At 39.0% G+C, this 15,340-nt stretch overlaps 3 protein-coding genes across 13 annotated transcripts in view; 1 reads left to right on the top strand and 2 right to left on the bottom strand.

Moving 5' to 3' along the window:
• The window catches only part of LOC126035464 (uncharacterized), a 440,127-nt gene that overhangs the window by 381,308 nt on the left and 43,479 nt on the right, over nucleotides 1-15,340 (bottom strand). The window lies entirely within an intron of this gene.
• LOC126035469 (uncharacterized) overlaps nucleotides 1-15,340 on the top strand; it is a 340,981-nt gene that overhangs the window by 312,526 nt on the left and 13,115 nt on the right. The gene's annotated exons all lie outside the window — the stretch shown is intronic.
• Nucleotides 6,288-15,340, bottom strand: part of LOC126035453 (sorting nexin-2-like) — a 110,642-nt gene continuing 101,589 nt past the window's right edge. Inside the window, exons 11-15 of one of the 3 annotated variants that reach the window (XM_049794053.1) lie at nucleotides 12,512-12,717; nucleotides 10,277-10,420; nucleotides 7,795-7,875; nucleotides 7,612-7,683; nucleotides 6,288-6,866 (exon numbers count right to left, since the gene is read on the bottom strand). In XM_049794053.1, coding sequence (XP_049650010.1) covers nucleotides 6,801-6,866; nucleotides 7,612-7,683; nucleotides 7,795-7,875; nucleotides 10,277-10,420; nucleotides 12,512-12,717 — 569 coding nt within the window. In that variant the 3' untranslated portion in view covers nucleotides 6,288-6,800. Of the gene's footprint in view, nucleotides 6,867-7,611; nucleotides 7,684-7,794; nucleotides 7,876-8,189; nucleotides 9,541-10,276; nucleotides 10,421-12,511; nucleotides 12,718-15,340 lie in introns of those variants that run through there. The other 2 variants (XM_049794054.1, XM_049794055.1) reach the window with 2 other exon arrangements.

The following is a 15,340-nucleotide window of genomic DNA, read 5'->3' as shown; positions in this document are numbered from 1 at the left end:
ACAAAAGGCGTTCATTTTGGGGCAGCCATCTCTGCTGGCATTATACAATCACAAATGCGATCCTGAGTCTTTGTGAAACACTTGACTAATGCAGTTTCAGTTTTGCCTGGCTTACGGCCATAGCATCCTTACAAATTGGCCATAGGAATTGGATCGAATGGGGGTGTTTTTTGGGTACGATCTCCTTCTCCACCCCGAGGTCCAATGGTTTCTTCTGTTTTTATAATGGGCCTGGCCTTATATTCGGTGGGGATCTAAAGAAGACAGTGGGTTATTACCCCTTGCATAGCTATCATAGGGGTCAACCCATATGTTTCCATCCCATTCTTCAGGGGCTACAATTAGTTTCCTAATTTGCATGATGTCAGGGGGATGGGGAGCTTACATAAGAATCATTTCAACTCTTTCCTCCAAATTTTATATTGGCCCTGGCCAGTTTTAGCTGTTCTTCAACAGATTTCCCAATCATGCCAGTTACCATGAGCCCATTCTTCTGAAAATTTAGGGCTCAAACTTATCCCATGCTTTGTAAATAATTAGTCATATTACTTGCCATCTTATCCATGATGCCAATTTGTCGTGAAATGAGTGGTTTGGACTGCTTAAAGAATCACCTTTAAAGGTATTAGCAAAACTGATTTAATAGGAATTTATAAAACTGCAACTTCACAGAATTTGATGGCAAGATTCACTTTATTATTTAATACTTTGATGAAATATACAAAGGAAAATTAAGTTAGAGAAATGTAGGGGAGACCCTCCTGTTGAGTCACAAGGTTCAGAGAAGACCCCCATGCTTTCTAAACTCTTGTCAGAGTCTAGCTGCAGCTGGATCAACTCCTAGTCTCAGACTTGGTCAACGCTTTATATCTGTCGTGGTTTAACCCCAGCCAGCAACTAAGCACCATGCAGCCGCTCACTCACTTCCCCCGATCCAGTGGGATGGGGGAGAAAATCGGGAAAAGAAGTAAAACCCGTGGGTTGAGATAAGAACGGTTTAATAGAACAGAAGATAATAAATTAATAATGATAATGATAACACTAATAAAATGACAACAGCAAAAGGATTGGAATGTACAAATGATGCGCAGGGCAATTGCTCACCACCCACCGACCAACACCCAGCTAGTCCCCGAGCAGCGATCCCCCGCCCCCAATCCCCCCAGTTTATATACTAGATGTGACGTCACATAGTATGGAATACTCCGTTGGCCAGTTTGGGTCAGCTGCCCTGGCTGTGTCCCCTCCTATCTTCTTACGCCCCTCCAGCCTTCTTGCTGGCTGGGCATCAGAAGCTGAGAAATCCTTGACTTAGTCTAAACACTACTTAGCAACAACTGAAAACATCAGTGTGTTATCAACATTCCTCTCATACCTAACTCAAAAACATAGCGCTATACCATCTACTAGGAAGACAATTAACTCTATCCCAGCTGAAACCAGGAAAATATCTAAAGAGATTATGATTACAATAGCAGCCTGAGATTCATTCACAGTCAAATAAAGTTCACAACAGTAATTTAAGCATATATTTTGAAAAGCAATATTTGTAATATACTTGCTATAGAATATTCAGGTTTTCTCTAATAGCTGATTCTCCCTTTCCAATAGTTGTTTAAGATGATTATTCTCAGTCACAAGTTTACCAGGTAGTTTTTCTCCTGTCTCCCTTTCAAAAGTCAATGATGACTTCAACACTTCATTTTCTGATTTCAAAGCTGCATATTCTACATCAGAAATTTGTTTGGGAGCAGGGGCTTCCTTAGCTTCTTGCTGAGCACAAACTAAACAGGCTCCTAAAGACGCACAAATGCACAGCTTGACACTGCTCAATACATTCTCATCCTTCCAAAACTTTTGAGCCTACTCCTTCCCAGCATGGGAAGGGGCATAATTCTATTTTTGCAGCAGTTTATCCATGGCAATACTGACTACTACAATGATTTTCTGTTGCATTAAAGAATAAAGAAGTTTGGCAGAAAATAAATCCCCTTGCATTCCAGCTTATCCTCAGATGTCAAAGGGGCTGGGGGCGGCTACGTTTAAATTCTGAGTGATGTCCAATTCAACGCTATAAGTCTGGTCGCATTCAAAATGCTGAACTATCACAATGACGGATGCACTTAATAGTGTACTGCACTCTTGGCTTAGCCGCATTCAATACACGAGAATTACTAGACTTAGGGAGTTTGGATGCGTTAACGAACTATCACAGCTAGATTAATGAATAGTACAGTTTATTAAAGCAACAGGAGTACAGGTTCTTTTGGATTGCCGGTGATAAATACAGTGTCTGCAAAGCACGTGCAAATAATAATACAGTCGACTACAAGCACACTAAGTTATGGAAAAACTCTATAGAGATTTCTAAGTTTCCCGGGGAAGCACTCGACATAACCGAGGGTTCGAATCTTACCCAATAGGTGTCCCTATGGCAGGGGAGAGAGGTTCAGCCCGTCGACTGATCCCAGAAGTCAGCAATGTCCTCCTGACTTGTCTATGATGGTATCTTCCCTACCATTCCTCCTCTCTTAAGCCCTTTTATATTTTCTTATTTTTAGGTGGAGCTTGAGCGACTCTAGTCATACATACCTTTACTTTGATTGGTGTAAAACCTCCTTGCTTTATTTTTAAAGGTATATGCTAGAGAAAATCCAGAAGGCATGCTCAGTGAGGGGTGGTCGCACCTTGGAGGTGGGTAGCTTTTGGGATGGAGGTGTGTTTTGGTATTATAATGAGATTATAATGAGCAAAGTTCACCCAGAGACCATCATTTATAGCAGGTCACTACTCCAGAACTGGGCACTGATGATATACATCAGAAGTAAGGCAATAGCATTGACAGAACCCACTTGTTTCACCTCCTTGCTTCAGTGGATTCAATGCAGGGACCTTCCATTCTTGTTCCAGTAGTTCCAGTTTCCCACCCCTGCAGTGATATCACAGAGCCTGGCCGCGGTGTCTCCACTCTGCTCCACCCTCCATGTTGTTTCTCAGAGTCAGCATACCAAGCTCCCCTGGTGTTGCTAACATCTAAGGTTGCAGGTTATGTTGCTTAGGGAATTATTATGGAACATATTTCTTGCATATCCACCGCATTCCACCCTGGAGGTTTACCTTCCCTTAAGGGGGGGGACATATCAATAAGTCACCTCTAGCAATCATTCCACAATACGGCAGAGTAATTTTACTGATGCACATACAGCACACATTAGTTATTACACTGCAAAAATCTATATTAACTTTTAAGAAATTAACCTACAATAAAAACACTGTGAAGGAAACCCAAAACATATTTCTAACAGTTTATCTACCTCAATTTTAAAAAACAAAACGAAATTAAAAAAACCCCGCAACTTTCCTTTTCTCTTTTCATTTACCATAATGACAGTGATTTCTGATCCTAACCCAGACTTCCTCTGAGGAACTATATAACATGATAGTATTTTAAAAATATATTTAGAACAGAAAGAAAAAAATGCAGGCTCATTTTAAAATTTTGCTTAGTTAAGGAAAAATGCTAAGCAAATATGGAAGGTGAAGTGTGTAAGAAAACAACAGACTTGCAGAGACTTGCTAGTGAGGTGCTCAGTTACACTGATGTTCGAAATTCCCTACGTAAATCTAACAAGAAATGGTTTGTGCTCAAGCAGTTTTATATATTGCTCAGAGATACCATGAATAGTACTAAGAACATTTTTTAAAATAGTAAAATATTTAATGCATGGGCATGTATGCCATTGTCGTGGTTTCAGCCCAGCCAGTAACAAAGCACCATGCAGCTGCTCGCTCACTCCTCCACGCCCCCCTCCGGGGGGATAGGGAGGAGAATCAGAAAGGAGAAAAGAAAAAAAAACCCGGAACCTCGTGGTTTGAGATAAGGACAGTTTACTGGGACTACACAAAAAGAGAAGTTACAACAACAACAATGGTACTAATAAAAGAATATACAAAAGGAGTGATGCACAGTGCAACTGCTCACCACCCGGAACCCGACGCTCCCCCACTTTCCCCACCAAAAGCCAAGAGCACCCCCCAGCCCGCTCCCCATTTATATACTGAGCCTGATGTCACATGGCATGGAATAGCTCCTTGGCTAGTTCAGGTCAGCTGTCCTGGCTGTGCCCCCTTCCAGGTTCCTGTGAAAATTAACTCTATCCCAGCTGAACCCAGGACAGCCATAGTAATGTACAACAATTGAATAAAAATCTGATCTTCCTGCAGGACTCACTAAAAGATTTTTTGCTTTCCAGAGAAATCCTTGTTAACTCAAACTAACATGTTCAAAATAACAAGGTTCGATGATCTGGCAGTTTTTAAGAACAGATTGCTGATATGGTTTTGAATGTTTCTTAGATGAAATCACTAACATTAACAACTTCACATTAATCAATTGGTGCCAGGAGAATTCTCAAGAGCTATTTTGTAGGGTCCAACACCAAACAGTAATCAACTAAGGAAGTCAGATGATCAGAGTTGTCAATGGCAAAATAATCTCATCTCAGTGTTATCAAAGGAAGAGTAAAAAATATGCCATATACTTATTTCATAATGCAAGTAAATTATTCTAAACAGTCAAAAGATTTAGTTATCTCTAATTCCCAAATAACTATTGTAATCAAAATTTATGAACTAACTTCACAAATCTATATTCTAGAGCATATAAATAAATTTCTGTATGAATTACACAAGCTTTTTTCTTTTTTACAGTGTTAAAGAACATAATTTAGGGAATACTTAATCTCCAAATAATTAACACTCACTGTGGTGGGTTAGCCTTGGCTAACAGTCAAACTGCCACCCAGCAGCTCACTCACTCCCTCCTTCAGCAGGGCTGGGCTGGGGGGGAGAGAAAATAGGAAGAACAGGAACAAGAAAGCTCTTGGGCCAAGATAAAGATGGGAAGGCTGCTTACCAATTACCATAGCAAGCAAACCAAACTCAACTTGGGGAAAACTAACTTAATTTAGATAGATATTTAATTACTGATATTAAATAGATATTTAATTACTGATTTGGGTAGTTGGAAACAAAAAGGCAGACATTAAAACAACGCCTTTCCTCTCCCCTTTCCCCAACTCAACTTCACTCCAGAGTCCTCTACCCCTGAGTGGTGCAGGGGGAATAAGGGGGTGGGCGGGTTCCGCTCAGTATATAATGGTTTCTCTCTGCCGCTCCTTTCTTCTCACACTTTTGCTCTGCTCTGGCATGGGTTCTCCATGGGCTGCAGTTCCTTCTGGAATATACAACAGATCTGTCACAAGTCCTCCACATGCTGCAGAGAATATCTGCTCTGCCATAGAGCACCGCATCCTCCTCCTTCTCTGACCTTTGTGTTCCCGCCTCCTCTCCCTTTCTGGCCTTTTCTACAGTTTCTTTTCAGAGGCCCCACCAGCTTTGCTGATGGGCTCAGCTTTGGCCTGTGGTGGGTCTGTTGCAGAGCCGTCTGGAACCAGCTGTGTCCATCACAGGGGCAGCCCCTGGTCTCTTCCCACAGAGGCCACCCCTGCAGACCTCCTGCCTGCTACAAAAACCTTGCCGCATACACCAAATACACCAACTTAAATACTGAGGGGGGAGGGGGAAATCAAATACATACAGTTTAGTCCCTGGAGATTACTTAATATTTTTACATCTCTTGAGCATTTTTCTTTTTGCATAGGGAGAAACAATGCCACTGTTTTTTTGTCTATATATTCCACCTGTCAACAACTATTAAGTGCAAATAACATTGCTTTGTTAAACAGCTAAGTTTTTGAACCTGCTGAGTTAGCACAGATATCCACAGCAGCATGTTGAGAAGGGGGGCAATTAAATACCACTCAAAATAGGGTTCTTATTTTTCCATACTCTTTGTTTGGCTATCATCACCATTATGAGGGTCTCTACCATGTTATATGCCATAGAAAGCTACCTGACACAATCTGTAGTGCATTCTTTACCTTCCACAAGCGAACTATCAGAATCTATTAAAATTACTTTATGCTGATAGTACTAGAGACAGGAGAAATCACAGGCCAAGAATCAGATACTAAAGAATGTGTCTCAGGGTGCTGAGGCCAGGCCCATTTGCAAGCAAATGATATTGTGTGAAGCTGGAATGCTCAATGCATGACAAGTGATGCACTGCAGGGGGGCTGGACTAGATGATCTCTGAAAGATACCTTCCAACCCAAACCATTCTATGATTCGATGTGTTGCTGCCTTTGATATAATCTCAATTGGTTATATATGCTACTTTTAAGAACATCAGTAAATATCTAGAGAAACAAAATAAGAGCTGAATGTTTCACAAGATACATTTCTTTATTATCGTAACCACAGAAACATAATTTTGTACAGGAATGTGTAAGTGAACATTAATCAATTGAATTAAATTTGTTTCAAAGATCAGGTAAACATACTACAGAACACTGCATTGTAAAGAACAAAAATATCTGCTTTCTGGCCTTACAGTGCACGTTTTGGTGCAAGTATTAAGACACAATAGTGTTCAATTCAACAATGTATTGCAGAACATTATGCCACAGTCCATTTCAAAGAGGGTCATGACATGCAGCTTGTTAATAAAATGTTGTGGTATATAAAACAACCACATGTTAATTCATAAAATATATAGTGGTTTATTTCGATGATTTTGAAGTGATTTCAGTGTGGAATTTAGTTTTTATCCAGGACAAACATCAAGAGTCTCTTGTTATTTGGAATAGCCTTCTTTTAGGCAATGGATTTGGCTTCAGGTAGGAATGCCTCCCAGTATTTTATCAGCTTGCAGAGAAGGAAAAAAAAAAAGCCTTACTTTAAGTACTGAATGTTGGAAAAGAACACACATACACCTTCTTCCTCTTGTACTGAATTTGTCTCCACTGGACAAAGTAAGAGCACAGATGCTTCCATTCACATTATCCATTGATTAATCATCCATTCACATTATTACATGATGCAAGAAAAACACAAGTAATAAATACACAAATCTGCTCATGCAGAGTTATTCTTGCACACTGAGCACATTGCCACAGAATATAGTTATACAGAACTTGTTTGCATGGTGAGTTTGCCATTCTTACCTCTAAAGGTGTTTTGGTTTTTAATTATTTTATTTTATTTTTATTAAACAAAGCTGGAGGATTATATTCCCAGATTGAAAAAAGAAAAGATTTCAGACACTCATTTGGGAACCAGGCCTACTTCTGAGTCACTGAAAGCTGTTTTACTGCTATACAATATTCAGTACTTCTTTTGTTTGTTTGTTTGTTTTTAAAAAAGCAGATAAGCATTTGATTATTCAAGTCTCTTCAGTAAGCCTAAGCACATATTTAATGCATTTTACTCCAGTCTACAAGTAAAAGTATTACTTGAATACACAAGACCTTCCACTCCCCTCCCACCTCCCTGACGAAGCTTCTCTCTTGCTCCCCTGAATTAGGGCTATGCAAGTGAGAACAGTAATAGCTGGGAAACAGCAATCACTATGTTCTCCTGCAATATATTACAGACTAGAGTTAGTTCTCTATGTTTTAGAAACTGCTATACTTAAAGCCTGCCTTTTTAACTAACCTAATATGGAACATATTAAGTATTAACTTGTACAAAAATTTTAAAATTTCTTACCTGCTGTTGTGTTTGCACTAATGATTCTAAGTACTTGATAATAACAGTTTTAAAGTCTTTCACTCTTTCCCTCTGTTAATAAAGTAAATAATTATGGCAGATTAACCTCTTAACTAAGTTTGCTTGGAACATCAATATTATTTAAAGCAAAAGTGTCCTTTATTTGAACAAAATTATACATGCCTCAAATCTTTGCACTTCCTCACGAATGGTTTTGGAGACCTGTTCAAAATCTTTTTCCCCTTGCTGAACTTTTGTCTCCCACTGGCAAAGGAAAAACATGCAGAGATAAGACTGCGTTCTCTGTTCAGTCTATTGGTAGCTGAACTTTTTTTTATTATATTAGTGATAGTCATTCAAGAGTTGAAAAGCACCTTTTTGACATACTTAAGGGAAAATATCAGTACAGTAATTTCAGAACAACAATTTATAGAGAAGGATGTCATCACATCAGTTAAAACAATGATATCTCTAAGGTAATGTTATCTGTATACCAAATATAAAAATATTTTAATATTGTTATTAATGGATATTTTGTAACAGAAAATTTAAAGATTCTTTAGCAAAAAAAAGATCTCTAAAGCCTTATTAGCTATTCCCTTTACAAACACTGCTATAAAAGGAAGCTAAACCTTTAAGTTTTCTTACCTGTTCAATCAAATGTGAAAAAAGTCTCAAAAAATAGTTGCCTGTACTTTCCTATTCACAGAAGAGATTATTAAATCTTCATCTCTGCCTATGGACAAGTAATTGCTTATCTTTGTCATATTTCTGCTGCAGATGACAAGCTAACAAGGATGCATTTAGTGATAAGAACGTATATTATTTAGGCAAGCCAAAGCACAAACTTTCTTGCTCAGTGGGGACTGTTTTAAGAGACAGCAAGCAATAAAAAAAAAGAAAATAATAAAAAATTGCAGGTAAGAGCACAGAAGGAAAATTCAGAGGAAGTGAAGCTGCTTGTATGGTTTTGCCATACTGGGAACAAGGCATTAATATCAATACTACAAAACACTTGGTCATGTTTATCCTTATTTTATATCAAAAGACATCCACCTACACAATTAAGAAAGCATCACCACCTATATTACGTTATCATTACTAGACTTTCCTTTGCAACTGCTTTTATGCAACTATTATATTGCTAAATTTAAACCATCTGTGTAAGTATATTATGAAAAAAGCTATCATCCTGACACTTCAGACATATGCATGCTAACAGACATTCTAAAAATGCAACTGTATCTGTTAATCTCAACATACTAACTGAATTATGGGAGCTAATAGATCTGGTAACAGTTATCTTCCTCAGAAAAAAGCAGCCAGGAAGCAACATTTTTTTTTTTTTTTCAGAGACAGCCTCTATAGGCCTACGGACCCACGTCCCAGTTTCATCATATCCAAACACCAGGGTTTGTAGGAATTATCACTGGATAATTTGCCATCTTACAGTTTCTGACAAGGAAAAATCTTCCCCTTGTTTAATATGGTGTTTTGAGGACTACTCTTTTGCCTTTTATCTGCACAAAAGAACTGAGTCATGGATGAAGCTCAAGCTGCATAGGCTTCCACTTTTTGATATCTCTGTCAAAAGGACTACTATTAAAGAATTCAGCAACTCTGAATATATTTCAGTGGAAGCAATAATTTTCTGCCAGCACATTCAAATTCTGTGTTTACTAACAACCTTCTCTAAACACACAATAAAGTAGGAAAAAGAAATCCTTCAGGAACAACATCATTAATTCTTTTTATATTAAGAATGAGAAAGGGTCATTGAGTATTTCCTACTACTCCAAACACTCAGGAATTAGTTTTGCCAATGAGTTCCAGCTCACTTGTTGCATGGTGGATGGATGACATTAAGAGAGCCAACCAGCAAGAATGTGGTCACAAAAGAGTGACACTTTTTTCCCAGTCAACAAGGGCCTTTTTAAAGAAAAAAAGAAAGCCACATTAATGAGCAACTTCAACACTGTACGTAAAATATATTGAAGTGCAGAAAGAAAAAAGCAGCTTGGGTTAGTGACCAATGAGGCAGCCAAACAAAATAAAGTGCATAAGAGATTGAAATCTGCAATGATGTTCTCCATTATTTCATGAGAAAACAGTGGTACATAACAAGAATGCATTAATGTTAAATAATTCAACTGTCCTACCTCTTCAATTTCCTTAGTGAAGCATGTTAGAAAAAGTATATAATTTATGAAACTTCAACATGTTAGATTTTTACTGAAATTATAATATATATATTTAAAAAAAAAATATAAGTAGATATGCTGGATCATTAAGAAAAACATGAGAACAGTTCTCTGTTAGTCTTTTTAGATAGATTTTAGCTTTAGAAGCCAAGAGATGTTCTTCTGACTACCCAAGTCATCTGCAACAGTTAAAAGCATTTATAAACTTGTTCATGTTCCCCTCCTCCCATATCCCAGACTCTGTAGAGACAGTATTTGATTGCCTTACATATCTCAGAATGGGTAACAATTGTGCACATCTTATATTTTAAATAAATTCCTTTTAATAATTTCAGTAAATATGGAAAATAGCAAATACGTTATTTATAAACAAAAATTGTATAAAATAGTGCATTGATGGGGACTGAATGAATCAGTACAAAAAGTCTGGCCTCCAGAATAGTATAAATACTTGACAACATTACCTCTTTTATATCATCTTTAGCTTGCTGCAGTTTATCAGGTCTGTTGGCAAGTTGGAGCTTTGCTTCAGCTTCATGTTTTTTTTGTAAAGTGGCCTGAGCATCTTGCCATTTCTGCCAGCATTTCATTCGATGATCAAACACACCCTGTAAGTATGTGCATTTATTAAGCAATTGCAATTGTTAAAGTTATCTAAAGTCCTATTAGGAAAAGATATTTCTGGATAAAACTGGAACAAGTGTACTCAAAAACTTTGCTGTGTCTTGGATTTCATTTGCCAGCATGCTTGCACAGCTAAATACCATCTAAAAATAACAGAGGGCATTCAAGAAGCCTCTTTAGAGCAGACACCTTGGTGCTCCAAATCATCTTGTGTTCCTTGACCCATCACAATACTACCAAAGCAATCAGTGCAAAGTGCTATAATACACAAATGCTTCTCTAAATACAGATTCTAGCAAACTTTTTCTTTTACTATACACATAACTGGCAGTACATTTTTGTTAGCAATGGAAGGAGGTAGTATAATTGAATTATACATTTTTATATATTATGTCTTCTATATAATAGAATATATAGAATAACGTATAGACTATAACTATATATATTATGTGTGTGTATATATATATAAAATACATAAAAATATATTCCCAACAGCCTGACAAGTTCAAAGATATTTCTGGATAAAATCCTTAGACACCGCTGTGATGGGTTGACCCTTGGCTGGCTGCCAGACCCCCACCCACAGCTGCTCTCTCATTCCCCCTCCTCAACAGGACAGGGGGAGAAAATAAGATGAAAAAAAGCTCATGGGTCAGGATAAAGACAGGGAGATCACTTACCAATTACCATCACAGGCAAAAGTGACTCAACTTGGGGAAGATTATTTTATTGACAATTAAAAACAGAGTAGGATGGTGAGAAACAAAGATGAAAACTAAAACACCTTCTCCCCACCCACCCCTTCTTCCCAGGCTCAACTTCATTCTTTCATTCCCAACTCCTCTACCTTCCCCCTGCCTGAGCAGCACAGGAGGGATGGGGGTGTGTGTGTGTGCAGTCAGTTCATAACAGTTCCTCTCTGCTGCTCCTTTCTTCCTTACACTTTTCCCCTGCTCCAGCATAAGTCCTTCCCCCAGTCTGCAGTCCTTCAAGAACTGCTCCTGCATGGGCTCCTCACCACAGGCCACAGTTCCTGTGAGGAGCCTGCTCCTGTGTGGGCTCTCCAGGACTGCAGCTTCCTTCAGGGCTTGCTCCTCCTTCCACTTGCTTGGGTGTGGTCCTCTCCACAGGCTACAGGGAAATACCTGTTACAGCACCTCCTCCCCCTCCTTCTTTGACCTTGGTGTCTGCAGGATTGTTTCTTACACTTCCCTCTCACACACACACGCTGCTGAGCAGCAATTTGTCCTTTCTTAAATATGTTTTCACAGAGGTACCACTAGCTTTGGTGATTGGCTCAGCTTTGACTAGCAGTGGGTCCACTGGGTAGCTGTCTGGAACCAGCTGTGTCTGGCATGGGGCAGCCCCTGGCCTCTTCTCATCAAAGGACACCCCTGCAGCACGCCCCACTACCAAAACTTTGCCACATAAACCCAATACAACCCCTCCCCATGTCAAAACCTAATCATGCTGTACACGAAAATTGAATACTTTCTTTAACGAGATGTAGATCCACAAGTGATATTTGTTGCTTATGTACTGAAACTATTGGTTATCTAATATGGCCAAACTATTTTCTTGAAAACATTTTATGTGCATACTGTAAAAATTAGTTACCTGAAAGAAACATGTACAGCATGCTAACTAGTATGGTGCCCCTAAATACTCTGCACAATTAATATTGCTCTAATTAGACGATATTCACCATTTAGATTTTGTCTGGATCCTATTAATCCATGCCCATTTTTTGTCACAACAATTTTTTATCATGGGAATAACTGATCATGGATTCATTCATTTTGCTTGATTGGAATTTCAGGCAAAAACTCAGCAAGTCTTAACTGCATAATGAAGCGTGCAAGTGCATACAAACATTCATAGACTCATAGAATGTTTTGGGTTGGAAGGGACCTTAAAGATTATCTAGTTCCAACCCCCCTGCCATGGGCAGAGATACCTTCCACTAGATCAGGTTGCTCAAAGCCCCATCCAACCTGGCCATTTACCTTAAATATACAAACTGCCAAGTGTGACCATAACCACAAAACTTAAGCATTTTTCCTAGCAGTACTTACTTTTACTGCAGCAATAAGATGAATGTAGTCACCAAACAGTTCTGAGAACACATAAAAATCAGCAAAAGCTTGTTCTTGATGCAACTGATCTATCTTCTCCTCAACCTCTGCAAGCTGAGACAAAGCTCTAGATAGAGCAGTGTGGTCCTCAGAATTACTTAACATGGCAGCACTTTTAGCAAAGGCAGCTGTGTTGGCTGAAAGCTCTGAAACACAGGAGTGACATCCATACAATGAAGTTAATCTGTTATGTTACTCTTCAAGATAGAACAACCAAGCAGACCTCTGCCCTACAGCAAACCTAAATTTACCAACTGAAAAATATAAACTATATTTCCCAAAACTCACGATAAAATACACAAGGAGATCACAATGAAACCACATTTAGGAGAACATACTGCACCCAAAACTCTCCAACATCAGTAAATGATTTGCTGAGCCTGTTATGTGATACCTATTGTGTTTTGCATGGAAGAAACTGTCACTTCAGTATTATCCAACTGCTTAGTTCAGAAAAAGTCCAAGCCCATAAAACAGAAGTCAAGCCACATATACAGCAAATTCAAGACAATCTTAACTGGTCTGTAGTGAAGTTGTTCCATGCATTTGTGGGGGAGGATTTATTCAATTTATATTAAAAAAATGATCTGATGGAAAGTAGTATTGACAAAACAGCTACATAGGTGATTAAAATATTAAGCTTATGGACATTTCTTCTCTCAAAACCTAAAATTGCTAGTGAAAGAAAGAGAAGAGGAGGAAAAGTTATCTACACATTTGCCTAGTATTCCTCCGATACAGGGAAAACCCTTCAAACCGCAAAAATAACCTGATTTGTCTCCTATCAGAAAGCAGTACTGGTGTGATGGAAAAGGACTTAACTGCAAGGTTCAAGCAAACGACTTAAACTTCACTCACAGACTTAACTGCAAGGTTCAAGCAAATGATTTATTTGAACTTCACGCACAGACTTAACACGCCACTATTGCAGGTTTTACAGATACAATGGAGGAATGCACTATTGCAATTTTTTAAGGCAAGAGTAGTACGCTATTACAACCACAAGCAATTCACAGACAACCACAAGCATGCACGCGTTTACAAACTTAAAGCATAAACAGTATTCACTTACCCCTCCAGGTAAGGGCTTTCAATCCCAGGGAAGTTACCTCGACCGGCGTCCCGATCAAGGGGGGAAGGGTTTCCTTCACAAGCCAACTGTATAGTTGGAGAAGTGACTCCCCCATTTCCAACCTGAATCTTAAGAGTTTTTATCCCCTGACTTGTGGAATGGTGTGTATGACTATGTCTGAGTGGATTATGATATGTGCCTAAATGGATTATGCATATCTGAGTGGAGTTTCCCCTTATCTTTCCTTTGTTTGTCTGTGATTGTTTGAATATACAAGCTTGTCATTTGAAACTGAAGCTGAAACCGTCCAGGTTTTGTTTTTTTTTTTTTACCTTGCTTCCTCAGGCAACTGAATAGTGGTTGGATTGGGACTCAGGGTATACTATTTGTTAAGGGATTTCAAGGCTCAGTTCAGGTTTTGGTTCTTTGAATGGCACAGCCACTGCCCTGTTTAGTTTAGGGTTTATCAGACAACCCAGGGCTAAGCTGTCTACACAGCTCCCCGTGAGTCATCTCTGCAGAGAGACAGGGCCTCAAGGCAATCCAAGGCTGGGTCGCTTTTGTAACCCCCCATGAGTCGCCTGTGTGCACTAGACATGGTGAAACTCATTTGTGAACTATGAGCCGGACAATCCACACAGTCCACCCCGTGACCTGAGTCACAATTCAACCACATGTATGTCATCTTTGACCGGTGTATTGGTATAAGTTTCATCTGTGTGTTTTAGTAGAGTTACGTATTCCTCAATTTCTGGGTGAGCCCTTACCTGAGAGAGATTTTACAATCATTCTTTTTACACAACTAACGGCAATGCATGCTACAATAATAGAAATTATAATAACCATCAGTGTTTGTAACAAGTTAAGAATCGATCCAGAAAATACCCATCCTATCCTACCAAAAATATTTCCCAACCAGGTGTCCTTCATTTGGTCGTGCAGTTCAGGAATAACTTCAACTATCTTCATCTTCTGGAGGTTTTCCTGAAGAGGTAGTGACACATTAGGAATTGTGATGCAACATTCTTCTTGTTCATGGTTTGCTTTCAAGTATCCGCACACCCCTTGTTCTTTGAGTAATATCATATCCAGTGGAAGTCGATTTTGAAGTGCGACGTTCGAGACAGTTTGTACTTGTGTATCTAGCAATTCAAAATTGTCTTTAGTGAGGTCTGCCAAAGCTTCCACTTGTGCAGTTAAATTGGACAGCACAATTCTAGTTTTAAGGTGACCTATTCCTAGCCCAAAGAATCCTTCAGCCCACACCGCTAATTTCTGGGATACAGTCCAATCAGTGTTGTCTGTACTCCGTTTGATACGGGGATGCCACAGTCCTTGAGAGATAAATTTCTCAGAGTAATAAGGAGGACATAATGATGGTACTCCCAAAGTACACTGCAGACCAAGATGTATAGGTCTTAACATATCTGCAATAGTCCCATCTCAGCATATCCAAGTTAACTGACATGGAGCACATATAGGTGAGTCGTCACAATTACCCATGGTTCGAGGAATGCGACAGGAGGATTTCTCAGAATATTTTAAGTCTTTATAGCTTATGCTAATATTACATCCCATAGCTGGGGGATATGGCCTTGTGTAATTTTGACACAAGCAGGCAGCACTGATTAAATGCCATAGTGAAGGAATTAACCACAACCAACTATTTTCTAGATCCCCACCAGTGGTACAATTTA

This window comes from Accipiter gentilis, chromosome W (assembly GCF_929443795.1).
Source record: "Accipiter gentilis chromosome W, bAccGen1.1, whole genome shotgun sequence".
Lineage (NCBI taxonomy): Eukaryota > Metazoa > Chordata > Aves > Accipitriformes > Accipitridae > Astur > Astur gentilis.
Note: the sequence above shows the minus strand (reverse complement) of the source record. Positions and strands in the feature narration are given on the sequence as shown.